This window comes from Carcharodon carcharias, chromosome 26, assembly GCF_017639515.1.
Source record: "Carcharodon carcharias isolate sCarCar2 chromosome 26, sCarCar2.pri, whole genome shotgun sequence".
Taxonomy (NCBI): Eukaryota; Metazoa; Chordata; class Chondrichthyes; order Lamniformes; family Lamnidae; genus Carcharodon; species Carcharodon carcharias.
In genome coordinates, this window is record NC_054492.1 from 1,583,371 (window position 1) to 1,597,413 (window position 14,043).

The following is a 14,043-nucleotide window of genomic DNA, read 5'->3' on the forward strand; positions in this document are numbered from 1 at the left end:
AGCTCGAGAGAATTCAGCAAATTGATGTTCACCGCACAAGGCAGCAACCTGTTCCTGACCTCCATTACCTTTGGGAGAAAACTGTCTCCTGATATCTAGATCTGGCTTTATCTCCTTAAAATGGTGACCCCTTGGTCCTCCGTGTTGGAACAAACTTGTTAGTTAAAACACAATTTATTCCCTTTACTGTCTTATAAATCTCATTTGTGGTGTTTGTGTAGGTGTTTGTGCAGATGTAAGCACAAGTTTCGGCAGATAGCCCTGTGTGTCGGCGGGATGTGCATGTGCGAGTGTGTGTTCTGACAGAAATGTGTGCGCATAATTGGAATCTCTCAGTATCTTGAGATGTCTGGTGACCTCGAGGATGTAAGCCAAGCATTTTGCCAAATTTCATCCATGTAGGAACATTGCAAATAAAAGTTAACTCTATATCCAGAAACGAAGTGTAGTTGGAACATGCTGATCTCTCATGGAATCATTGTACATATGAACATATGAATTAGGAGCAGGAGGAGGCCATTCGGCCCCTCAAGCCTGCTCCACCATTCAATAAGATCATGGCTGATCTGATTGTAACCTCAACGCCACATCCCTGCCTACTCCCGATTAATCTTTCACCCACTTGTTAATCAAGAATCTATCTTGCTGTGCCTTAAAAATATTCAAAGGACTCTGCTTTCACCACCTTTTGAGGAAGAGAGTCCCAAAGAATCACTACCCTCAGAAAAAATTTCTCCTTATCTCTATCTTAAATGGGGGACCCCTTATTTTTAAATAGTAACCCCTACTTCTTGATTCTCCCATGAGAGGAAACAGCCTCTCCACATCCACCCTGTCAAGACCCCTCAGGATCTTAAAGATTTCAATTAAGTCGCCTCTCACTCTTCTAAGTTCCAGTGGATACGAGCCTAACCTGTCCAGCCTTTCCTCATAAGACAACCCAACTTTTCCTGGTATTAGTCTGGTAAACCTTCTCTGAACTGCTTCTAATGCATTTACATCTTTCTTTAAATAAGGAGACCAGTACTGTACAGAATACACCAGATGTGGTCTCACCAGTGCCCTGTACAACTGAAGCATAATCTCCCCACTTTTATAATCAATTCCCCTCACAATAAATGATAACATTCTATTAGCTTTCCTAATAACTTGCTGTACCTGCATACTAACCTTTTGTGATTTATGCACTAGGATACCCAGATCCCTCTGAATCACAATCTGCAATCTCTCACCAGATAATAAGCTTTATTATTCTTCCTGCTAAAATGAACAATTTCACATTTGCCCACATTATTCTCCATTTTCCAGATCTTTGCCTACTCACTTAACCTATCTATGTCACTTTGCAGACTCCTGACGTTCTCTTCACCATTTACTTTCCTACCATCTTTGTCAGGAGATTTAGCAATCATTCCTTCAGTCCCTTCATCCACGTCATTTGTATAAAAAAGTTGAGGTCCCAGCACTGATCCCTGTGGCACATCACTCGTCACATCCTGCCAACCTGAAAATGACCCGTTTATGCCAACTCTGCTTCCTGTTAGCTAACCAACCACCTCTCCATGCCAATATATTACCCCCTAAACCATGGGCTTTTATCTCCTGCAATAACCTTTGATGTGGTACTTTATCAAATGCGTTCTGGAAATCACAGTACATCCACCTTTATATGACTTCTTCAAAGAACTCTTAATAAATTGGTTAAACATGATTTCCCTTTTACAGAACCATGCTGACTCTGCCTGATTGCCCTGAATTTTTCAAAGTGCCCTGTAATAACATCTTTCATAATAGCTTCTAATATTTTCCCTATGACAGATGTTAGGCTGACTGACATATATATTCCTGCTTTCTAACTCCCTTTTTGAATAAAGGCTATATTTGCTATTTTCCAATCTAATGGAACCTTTCCTGAATATAGGGAACTTTGGAGCAAACCATTTCACTCCCAATTTGATAGGAATGATAATGATTCTATCTTTCAAACACATTTCAATTATTTTCTTTTTTTCCCATTAAATGAATGTCCGCAACTGAGAACTAAGATCTTCAATTTACAATCACAGGCGGTATGAAATAAGAAATTCAATTAGGAGAATATTTTCTGGTTTTAATTGTGCAGTGTGTGTGTGCTTTGATCTATGTGTGCTTGGTTTCCCTCGTCATCCATCCTGCTGCTGTTTCTGGGAGAAGCTCCTGCAGTTTGCAAAAGTACAACATTAGTGTATGACAGATTCATGTTTAACATGCAGGATCAGAAGGAATGTTTGAAAGGTGTTATTGAGAGCACCTGTCATGAAGTCACTGTTGGACAGACTAAGAATAAGGCTGATCTCTTGATACTCTTTTTTGAGTAAACCTGTTTCCATCTGTTTCAGATGAAGTTACATTGTTTCATAGTTTGCCATTGTGAGATTTGAACTCTTGATCTTAGGGTTACAAACCCAGTACCATAACCACTTGGCTATTTAGGCCAAGCCCTGATCTCTTGATCTTGGGGTTACAAACCCAGTACCATAACCACTTGGCTATTTAGGCCAAGCCCCAGAATAAGGCTGATGAAGTGCTAAAGGCCACATAAGCTTTATTTGATAATGGTCTGTTTTGCAAAGGAAGATTTAAGCAGATTACATTTACTCAGATTACAGATAGAAATTTGGAAACATTTTACAAAAGTTTAGCAGTACAGCAATATGCAAATATTCTATTTGTTACATCCCATGGTTCAAGTGCAGTAAATTTAATGTGGGAAGATCTCCTCTATTTGTTAATACTACCTGCCTTTCTTGGCCTGATGGGGCTTTCAAAACACTCATACTTAAATCTCACCATCTTGGGCACAAGATAATTTGCATAGGTGATATCCTCTCCCCCAAACAGACTTTCAGATTGACAGGTTTTAAGAGGGTAAGTAGTGAGAGAATGCTTCCTTTTGCTGTTCAATTGGCAATCACTGGAGGAACGAAGGGGGAAGTTTTCAGAGTTAACGTTTTGAGTCCGTATGACTCTTCTTCAGGGCCTTGAAAAGAAGAGGCTCTGAAGAAGAGTCAAACCAACTCGAAACGTTAACTCTGTCTTTCTCTCCACAGATGCTGTCAGACCTGCTGCGTTTTTCCAGTATTTTCTGATTTTTGTTTCAGATTTCCAGCGTCCGCAGTATTTTTCCTTTATCTGAGGAAGTTTTCACACAGGTTATTAGAACCTGTTACTGTTTGACTCCTTTACCACAGGGGATTATCGAGGGAAGGTCAGTTAACCTTGGTTAATGGGAAGCCACCTTTCAATCAGATCATGACTTAGTTCTACTTATTTGGTGAGGTTTTCCTCTGGAATCTTCCATTGGGGAATTTTCACAGGAGGTACACAATGAGTACAGGCAATGGTCACGTTTATTTAAAAAGTTTTACTTGGTAACTTATCAATATCTTAGCACCATTTTACCCAGCTTGGTTCCCTAGCCCTCTATCCTGACTCAACAAGAAACTGTCAGTCTGAGTCTTGAAATTCAACCACAGCATCCCAAAGCTTTTTGAGGAGCTAGTTCCAGATTTCCATAACCCTTTGTGTGAAAATGTGCCTCCTGATTTAATTCTTAAATGGCATAGCTGTAATTTCAACAACATGTCCCCTTTATGGATTCCCCGCCACCAGAAATAGTTTCTCTATATCTAAACTATTGAATCCCTTCATCATGTTAAACCCCTCCATTAGACCATCTCTCAATCTCCTCACTCAAGCCTGTTTCCTCTGGTGAGGCAGTGATGAGGGTCGACTAATTTTATACTGTCAGGAAAAGTGAGGCGAGAAGTTAGAAGTAATGTCTTTACATGGGGTTTAAGGAGGTTGGAATGCTTTGCCACAGAGTGGCTGAGACATCTTTCAAGGAAAAATTGGATAAACATTTGAAGTAGAGCTACTTAAAGGGCTGTGAGGAGAGAGAGAAGGGCAGTGGGATCAGTTTTGGATTGCACCAGAATAGAGACAATGGTTTAAATGGTTCCATAGTTTGCAAATATATGTCTGATCACCAAGGACAAAATTGAACATGGTTCAAGCTGTTTTGTTAGTATTGCTTCAAATGCATGATTGAGTGTTCCTTGGAGATTAAACTGCAGTTTGAGGCCTGCCACAGAATTTAAAGGGGAGCCAGAACTAATTGAAATTTTTATACATACGGCAGTAATTGCACTGCCATGCGGAACAGCTACAAACCACAACGACCCATTGTAAAACACTGACCTAGGCGATGGGGCAAATATTTGGAATGAATATGCCGTTCACAAAAAAATTGTAGGTTACAGCTTCAGGTTCTAAAAAGATCAAAATTACACTTTGAAGAGAGTTATACATGACAATTTGTAACTTTAGATGTGATTGCTCAACAATTAAAAAGGGGAAACTTGTAGAGGTGACACGTTGATGTATTTTTTAATGTTGTTTTACAGGAGTCATATGGAATAGAATAGCAATGTAGAACTCTGGCTCCACGTTTATCTTTTTTAAAAATACTGGTGCAATGTTAGATAGAATTAGATGCAGCATGACCAGACTCTGGCAAAACCTTCCTGAGACTTGGGTTGCTGTAATACTATAAGGATAGTTTTGGGAGAATTGAACAGCACAGAAGAAAGAAAATTATGAATTAAGTGACATGCACTATTAATTGCCCCACTCTGGATTTTCCTGGGATTTCTGATCCACTCCCCTGTAAATAGTTTATAAGTAATTATAAAACAGAAACAGAAATACCTGGAAAAACTCAGCAGGTGTGGCAGCATCGGCGGAGAAGAAAAGAGTTGACGTTTGAGTCTTCAATTTGAGGACTCGAAATGTCAACTGTGCTCTTCTCCGCCGAAGCTGTCAGACCTGCTGAGTTTTTCCAGGTATTTCTGTTTCTGTTTTTGTTTTGGATTTCCAGCATCCGCAGTTTTTTTGTTTTTATAAGTAATTATATTTGTTCCGGCTTTTAATTCAGTTTCATATCTCTGCCACTCAGATTTAAAAGTAATGGGTCTGGTGACCTGGCAGTAGACTGATAGCAATTCTATGTATTCACTGAATCAGGCCTTGACCTTGTCTTTTAAACGTAGCTCAAAATAATTTTGAGTTTCTAAAGAATTTGTTTCCTTTCAGAATAAAAATAACAAAGGCACAACAGAAAGAGAAGTTTCAGGAAAATACCTGAAATTTAAACAAGGACGATGGTCATTCCAGATAAAATATAACCGTATGTAAAACAAGACGGTCAGTCACAAATGTTAATTAACATTTATCAAACTTTCAGAGTTCAAACTAAAGAGTTCAGAGGGCTGTTCTTTTTACTTCTTTGTAGGATGTGAGCATCACAGGCAATGCTAGCATTATTGTTCATCCCTGAATGCTCTTGAGCTGCCTTCTTGAACCGCTGCAGTCCCTGTGCTGTAGGTACACTCACAGTGCTGTTAGAGAGGGACCATAAGATGTAGGGGCAGAAGTAGGCCATTCGGCCCATCAAGTCTGCTCTGCCATTCAATGAGATCAGGGCTGATCTCAACTCCACTTTCCTGCCTTTTCCCCATAACCCTTGATTCCCTTACTGATTAAAAATCCATCTCTGCCTTGAATATACTTAATGACCCAGCTTCTACAGCCCTCTGCGATAAAGAATTCCACAGATTGACTACCCTCCTGAGAGAAGAAATTCCTCCTCATTTCTGTTTTAAATGGGCACCCCCTTATTCTGAGATTTTGCCCTCTGATCCTAGACTCTCCCACAAGGGGAAACTATCGCTCAGCACCTACCCTGTCAAGCCCCCTAAGAATCTTATATGTTTCAATAAGGTCACCTCTCATTCTTCTAAACTCCAATGAGCACAGGCCCAATCTACTCAACCTCTCCTCATAAGAAAATCCCTCCAAACTCGGGATCAACCTAGCGAATCTTCTCTGGATTGCCTCCAATGCCAGTTTATCTTTCCTTAGATAAGGGGACCAAAATTGTTCATAGTATTCTAGGTGTGGTCTAACTAGTGCCTTGTATGGTTTTAGCACGTTTTTCCCTATTTTTATATTCCATTTCCTTTGAAATAAAGGCCAACATTCCATTTGCCTTCCCTATTACCTGCTGAACTTGTATGTTAGATTTTTGGGATTCATGCACAAGAACTTCCAAATCCCTCTGTGCTGCAGCTTTCTGCAGTCTTTCTCCATTTAAATAATATTCAGCTCCTCTATTCTTCCTGCCAAAATGCATAACCTCACATTTTCCCACATTATATTGCCCACTCACCTAATCTGTTTATATCCCTCTGTAGACGCCTTGTGTCATCCTCAACATAGAAAAGTTACAGCACAGAAGGAGGCCATTCAGCCCATTTCGTCCATGCCAGCCCGAGGACACCCAGGTGCCCTTTCTAATCCCACCTTCCTGCACCCGGCCCATAGCCCTGCGGCTTACAGCAGTTAAGGTGCAGATCCAGGTACTTTTTAAAAGAGTTTAGAGTTTCTCCCTCTACCACCAACTTGGGCAGCGAATTCCAGACACCCACTACCCTCTGCGTAAAAAAGTTCTTCCTTATGTCCCCCCTACACCTTCTGCCACTTATGTTGAATCTATGTACCCTGGTTCTAGAATTCTCCATCAAGGGAAACAATTTTATCCTGTCCACTCTATCTGTTCCCCTCATAATTTTGTACACCTCAATCAAGTCACCTCTCAGCCTTCTTTGTTCTAAGGAAAATAACCCAACCTATCCAATCTCTCCTCGTAGCTACACTTTTCTAACCCTGGCAACATTCCTGTAAACCTCCTCTGCACTCTCTCCAGAGCTATTACATCCTTCCTGTAATGTGGTGACCAGAACTGCACACAATACTCCAGTTGTGGCCTCACCAGTGTTTTATACAATTCCAACATTATATCCTTACTTTTATATGCTATACCTCTGCCAATGAAGGAGAGCATTCCATATGCCTTCTTTACAACCTTGTCTACTTGAACTGCTGTCTTCAGGGACCTGTGTACTTGTACGCCAAGATCTCTCACTTCATCTACCCCTCTTAGTATATTTCCATTTACTATGTAATCCCTGTAAATGTTTGACCTTCCTAAATGTATGACCTCACACTTCTCTATGTTAAAATCCATCTGACACTTTACCACCCACTCCACCAACCCATCTATATCGTTTTGGAGATTATGGCTATCCTCTATACTATCCACTACTTGGCCAATCTTTGTGTCATCAGCAAATTTCCCAATCGTGCCCCCCACGTTCACGTCCAAATCGTTAATATATAACAAAAACAGCAAGGGTCCCAACACCGAGCCCTGTGGAACACCACTTGAGACAACTTTCCATTCACAAGGACATCCATCGACCATTACCCTTTGTTTCCTGTTACAAAGCCAACCTTTTATCCAGTTTGCCACATTACCCTGAATCCCATGGGCTTTTACTTCCTGATCAATCTGCCATGTGGGACCTTGTCAAATACCTTGCTAAAATCCATGTACACAACATCCACTGCACTACCTTCATCAACCCTTGTCACTTCCTCAAAGAATTCAATCAAATTTGTGAGGCAAGACCTTCCTTTAACAAATCCATGCTGACCATCCCTGACTAGTCCATGCCTTTCTACACGACAGTTAATCCTATCTCTCAGGATTGATTCTACTAATTTGCTCACCACTGATGTAAGACTAACTGGCCTATAATTGGTTGGCATTTTCTTTGATCCCTTTTTAAACAATGGAACTACGTTTGCATTTCTCCAGTCCTCCGGTACCTCCCCTGTATCTAGTGAAGATTGGAAAATCATCCTCAGAGCATCTGCTATCTCCTCCCTGACTTCCTTCAGCAGCCTCGGAAACAATCCATCTGGCCCTGGTTACTTATCAGCTTTCAAGAATTTCTACCCTTCGAGTACTTCCTTTCTCTTTATGACTATCCCGTCCAATATCTCGCAGTGTTCCTCCTGGACTACTATATCTACATCCTCCCTTTCCTTTGTAAACACAGAGACAAAATATTCATTCAAAACCCTTCCCACAGCCTCTGCATCTACACACAAGTTTCCATCTTCATCTCTGATAGGTCCCACTTTTTCCTTAACTAACCTTTTAGCATTACTGTATTGGTAAAACATCTTTGGGTTATCTTTAATTTGCTAATCTTTTTTCATGCCTTCTCTTTGATTTCCTTATTTCCTTTTTTACTTCCTGCACTTCCTATATTCGTCTAGGCTAGATGCAGTGCTCAGTGCTTTGTGCCTATCGTATGCTTTCTTTTTATGTTTGATCTTCCCCTGTATTCCTCTAGACAACCAGGGGCATCTAGATTTGGCAGTACCGCTCTTATTTTTGTAGGGGACATGTCTACAATTGCCTTCCCACCTATAGTTCCAGGATTTTGACCCAGGGACAGTGAAGGAATGGCGATATAGTTCTAAGTCAGGATGGTGTGTGGCTTGGAGGGGAACTTGCAGGTGGTGGTGCTTCCATCTATCTGCTGCCCTTGTCTTTCTAGATGGTAGCGGTTATAGGTTTGTTGAAGGAGGCTTGGTGAATTTTTGCAATGTATCTTGTAGATGATGCTCACTAGTCAACAGTGCAACTTTATGAAAATTACAATCCAAAGTAGATTGTATTTTAAAATCATGAAGATTAATTTTTGTTCAACTTCAGTTTACAGTTTGAATCTTCCAATACTCTCACACAGGAAACTGAAGACTAAGATTATCAGCTCCCTTCGTTTCCCTTTGATGGCTGCTGCTTGCAGTTTCCACTAAAAAATACTGCCACTAGAGGATTGGGTTAAAATGCCTCAAACTTTACTCTGGTGACTTGCAAAATTATCAACATGGTATATTTGGGCCAATGCTGGTGCAATTTGGGATCCAGGGAGATTCACAGCAATTCTAGCTGTAAGTCACTGTAACAGTGAGACTGGGCCCCAGAAGAATTACTGTGACAGTTGAGGGTGGGGAAGGCATGCGAGATTTAACTTCCCCGCTCCAAGTGTTAGCCTTGGCTCAGTAGCGCAGACACCTCTGAGTCTGGATGTTGTGGGTTCAAGTTTCCCTCCAGGTCTTGAGCAGTGCCATATTGAGGGAGTGTTGCACTGTAAGATGGGTGCACCCTTTCAGATGAGATGTTAACCAAGAGCCTGTCTGCAACTTCAGCTCCATGGAGAAGAACCCAAAGCTACACTTTCAAAGAAGAAAGGTTAGTGTCCTGGTCAATGTTTATCTCTCAATCAGCATCACAATAAGTAGATCAGGTGCATTGTTGCTTGCGTGCCATTTGGCTGTTGTTTATTACAGCACAACAGACAGAAAGTATTTCAGGAGATCCTGAAAGGCGCTACATAAATGCAACTCTCTCTTACCTGTTGGAGTCTGTCCCTTTAAGGGGCGGGGCCTGGTGGAGCAGCCAATGAGGAGCGGGCTCCGGGCTGGGTGCGCGGCATTAAAGGCGCAGCGGGCGGGAGTGGAGGATGGAGCGGCCGGAGGCCCGAAGCCCAGGCGGGGGCTGCGGCACGATCCCCGCTGACTGACGGGAGGGACGGAGGGCGGCGCGGCCAGGCCAGGCCAGGCCAGGCCAGGCACAGAGCGGCGGGCGGGCGCGCGCGGGGGGCGCGCGCGGGGGGCGCGGGGGCGGCGCGGCGCGGCGCGGCGCGGCTCAGGACAGGGGGTTAGGGCCGGCGGGATGGCGCCCCGCTGCCGGCGCTCCTCCTGGCTCGGGCTCCTCCTGGGCCTGGCGCTCGGCTTCGCTCTGGCCTCCCGGTTCTTCCCGCCCCGAGCCGCCCGGCGGAGCGCGCCCCAGCGGCGGGGAGGGGGCGGTGTGTGCGGCCGGCCGGGGCACGGGGGCCGCCAGCAGCCGCCGCCGCCGCCAGGAGAGGCCGAAGCTTCGGCCTCGCGCTTCGTCTACGTGGGGGTGATGAGCGCCAAGAAGTACCTGAGGAGCCGGGCGGTGGCGGCCCAGCGGACCTGGGCCCGGCACATCCCCGGCCGGGTGGAGTTCTTCTCCAGCGAGGGCTCGGACCTGAGCCTCCCGCTGCCCCTGGTCGCCCTGCCCGGGGTCGATGACTCGTACCCGCCGCAGAAGAAGTCGTTCCTGATGCTCAAGTACATGGCGGAGCGGCACCTGCAGCAGTTCGAGTGGTTCGTGCGGGCCGACGACGACACCTACATCCGCGGGGAGCGGCTGGAGAGCTTCCTCCGGGGCCTCAACAGCAGCCAGCCGCTCTACCTGGGCCAGACCGGCCTGGGCACCCCCCAGGAGCTGGGCAAACTGGCGCTCGAGCCCGGCGAGAACTTCTGCATGGGCGGCCCGGGGGTGATCCTGAGCCGCGAGCTGCTCCGCCGGGTGCTGCCTCACATCGGCCAGTGCCTGCGGGAGATGTACACCACCCACGAGGACCTGGAGATCGGCCGCTGCGTCCGCAGGTTCACCGGGGTCCAGTGCGCCTGGTCATACGAGGTGAGGAGCGGGCGGGGGGGGGAGGTGGTGGTTGTGGTTGTGGTGGTGGCTCTGAGGATCCGGAGAGAGAGAGAGAGAGAGAGAGAGTGGCACTGAGGATCCCGGGGGGGGGAGGGAGAGAGAGAGAGAGAGAGAGTGGCACTGAGGATCCCGGGGGGGGGAGAGAGAGAGAGAGAGAGTGGCACTGAGGATCCCGGGGGGGGGAGAGAGAGAGAGAGAGAGTGGCACTGAGGATCCCGGGGGGGGGGGAGAGAGAGAGAGAGAGAGAGTGGCACTGAGGATCCCGGGGGGGGGGGAGAGAGAGAGAGAGAGAGAGTGTGGCTCTGAGGATCCCGGGGGGGGGAGAGAGAGAGAGAGAGTGGCACTGAGGATCCCGGGGGGAGAGAGAGAGAGAGTGGCACTGAGGATCCCGGGGGGAGAGAGAGAGAGAGAGAGAGTGGCACTGAGGATCCCGGGGGGAGAGAGAGAGAGAGAGAGAGAGAGAGTGGCACTGAGGATCCCGGGGGGAGAGAGAGAGAGAGAGAGAGTGGCACTGAGGATCCCGGGGGGAGAGAGAGAGAGAGAGAGAGTGGCACTGAGGATCCCGGGGGGAGAGAGAGAGAGAGAGAGAGAGAGAGTGGCACTGAGGATCCCGGGGGGAGAGAGAGAGAGAGAGAGAGTGGCACTGAGGATCCCAGGGGGAGAGAGAGAGAGTGGCACTGAGGATCCCGGGGGGAGAGAGAGAGAGTGGCACTGAGGATCCCAGGGGGGAGAGAGAGAGAGTGGCACTGAGGATCCCGGGGGGGGGGGAAGGAGAGAGAGAGAGAGTGGCACTGAGGATCCCAGGGGGGAGGGAGAGAGAGAGAGAGAGAGAGAGAGAGAGTGGCACTGAGGATCCCGGGGGGGGGAGGGAGAGAGAGTGGCACTGAGGATCCCAGGTGGGGAGAGAGAGAGAGAGAGAGAGTGTGGCACTGAGGATCCCGGGGGGGGGAGGGAGAGAGAGAGAGAGAGAGAGAGAGAGAGTGTGGCACTGAGGATCCCAGGGGGGGGGAGAGAGAGAGAGAGAGTGTGGCACTGAGGATCCGGGGGGGGAGAGAGAGAGAGAGAGAGAGTGGCACTGAGGATCCGGGGGGGGAGAGAGAGAGAGAGAGAGAGTGGCACTGAGGATCCGGGGGGGGGGAGGGGGAGAGAGAGAGAGTGGCACTGAGGATCCGGGGGGGGGAGGGAGAGAGAGTGGCACTGAGGATCCGGGGGGGGGAGGGAGAGAGAGAGAGAGTGGCACTGAGGATCCGGGGGGGGAGAGAGAGAGAGAGAGTGGCACTGAGGATCCGGGGGGGGGAGGGAGAGAGAGAGAGAGAGAGAGAGTGGCACTGAGGATCCGGGGGGGGGAGGGAGAGAGAGTGGCACTGAGGATCCGGGGGGGGAGAGAGAGAGAGAGAGAGTGGCACTGAGGATCCCAGGGGGAGAGAGAGAGAGAGAGAGAGTGGCACTGAGGATCCCAGGGGGAGAGAGAGAGAGAGAGAGAGTGGCACTGAGGATCCCAGGGGGGGAGAGAGAGAGAGAGAGTGGCACTGAGGATCCCAGGGGGAGAGAGAGAGAGAGAGAGAGTGTGGCACTGAGGATCCCAGGGGGGGAGAGAGAGAGAGAGAGAGAGAGAGAGTGGCACTGAGTATCCCAGGGGGAGAGAGAGAGAGAGAGAGAGAGTGGCACTGAGGATCCCAGGGGGAGGAGAGAGAGAGAGAGAGAGAGTGGCACTGAGGATCCAGGGGGAGAGAGAGAGAGAGTGGCACTGAGGATCCAGGGGGGGGGAGGGGAGAGAGAGAGAGAGTGGCACTGAGGATCCCGGGGGGGGGGGAGGGAGAGAGAGAGAGAGTGGCACTGAGGATCCCGGGGGGGGGGGAGGGAGAGAGAGAGAGAGTGGCACTGAGGATCCCAGGGGGGAGGGAGAGAGAGAGAGTGGCACTGAGGATCCCAGGGGGAGAGGGAGAGAGAGAGAGAGTGTGGCACTGAGGATCCCAGGGGGGGAGAGAGAGAGAGAGAGAGAGAGAGAGTGGCACTGAGGATCCCAGGGGGAGAGAGAGAGAGAGAGAGAGAGTGGCACTGAGGATCCCAGGGGGAGGGAGAGAGAGAGAGAGAGAGTGGCACTGAGGATCCCAGGGGGAGAGAGAGAGAGAGTGGCACTGAGGATCCCAGGGGGGGGAGGGGGAGAGAGAGAGAGTGGCACTGAGGATCCCGGGGGGGGGGGGGAGGGAGAGAGAGAGAGAGTGGCACTGAGGATCCCAGGGGGGGGAGGGAGAGAGAGAGAGTGGCACTGAGGATCCCGGGGGGGGGGGAGGGAGAGAGAGAGAGAGTGGCACTGAGGATCCCAGGGGGGGGAGGGAGAGAGAGAGAGTGTGGCACTGAGGATCCCGGGGGGGGGGGAGGGAGAGAGAGAGAGAGTGGCACTGAGGATCCCGGGGGGGGGGGAGGGAGAGAGAGAGAGAGTGGCACTGAGGATCCCAGGGGGGAGGGAGAGAGAGAGAGAGTGGCACTGAGGATCCCAGGTGGGGAGAGAGAGAGAGAGAGTGGCACTGAGGATCCCAGGGGGAGAGAGAGAGAGAGAGAGAGAGAGAGTGGCACTGAGGATCCCAGGGGGAGAGAGAGAGAGAGAGAGAGAGTGGCACTGAGGATCCCAGGGGGAGGGAGAGAGAGAGAGAGAGAGTGGCACTGAGGATCCCAGGGGGAGAGAGAGAGAGAGTGGCACTGAGGATCCCAGGGGGGGGGAGGGGGAGAGAGAGAGAGTGTGGCACTGAGGATCCCAGGTGGGGAGAGAGAGAGAGAGAGTGGCACTGAGGATCCCAGGGGGGGGAGGGGGAGAGAGAGAGAGTGTGGCACTGAGGATCCCAGGTGGGGAGAGAGAGAGAGAGAGTGGCACTGAGGATCCCAGGGGGAGAGAGAGAGAGAGAGAGAGTGGCACTGAGGATCCCAGGGGGAGAGAGAGAGAGAGAGAGAGAGAGAGTGGCACTGAGGATCCCAGGGGGAGGGAGAGAGAGAGAGAGAGAGTGGCACTGAGGATCCCAGGGGGAGAGAGAGAGAGAGAGAGAGAGAGTGGCACTGAGGATCCCAGGGGGGGAGAGAGAGAGAGAGAGTGGCACTGAGGATCCCAGGGGGGGAGAGAGAGAGAGAGAGAGAGAGAGAGAGAGAGAGAGTGGCACTGAGGATCCCAGGGGGGGAGAGAGAGAGAGAGAGTGGCACTGAGGATCCCAGGGGGGGAGAGAGAGAGAGAGAGTGGCACTGAGGATCCCAGGGGGAGAGAGAGAGAGAGAGAGTGGCACTGAGGATCCCAGGGGGGGAGAGAGAGAGAGAGAGAGAGAGTGGCATTGAGGATCCCAGGGGGGGAGAGAGAGAGAGAGTGGCACTGAGGATCCCAGGGGGGGAGAGAGAGAGAGAGAGAGAGTGTGGCACTGAGGATCCCGGGGGGGGAGAGAGAGAGAGAGAGAGAGTGGCACTGAGGATCCCAGGGGGGGAGAGAGAGAGAGTGTGGCACTGAGGATCCGGGGGGGGGGAGAGAGAGAGAGAGTGGCACTGAGGATCCCGGGGGGGGAGAGAGAGAGAGAGTG

The 14,043-nt window shown here is 49.2% G+C and overlaps 1 protein-coding gene across 1 annotated transcript in view; it reads left to right on the top strand.

The window, feature by feature from the left end:
• The first annotated feature begins 9,665 nt into the window (after positions 1-9,665).
• chsy1 (chondroitin sulfate synthase 1) overlaps positions 9,666-14,043 on the top strand; it is a 46,529-nt gene continuing 42,151 nt past the window's right edge. The window contains exon 1 of the mRNA XM_041175014.1: positions 9,666-10,465. Within this exon, the coding sequence (XP_041030948.1) occupies positions 9,692-10,465 (774 nt within the window). The 5' untranslated portion in view covers positions 9,666-9,691. The remainder of the gene's footprint in view (positions 10,466-14,043) is intronic.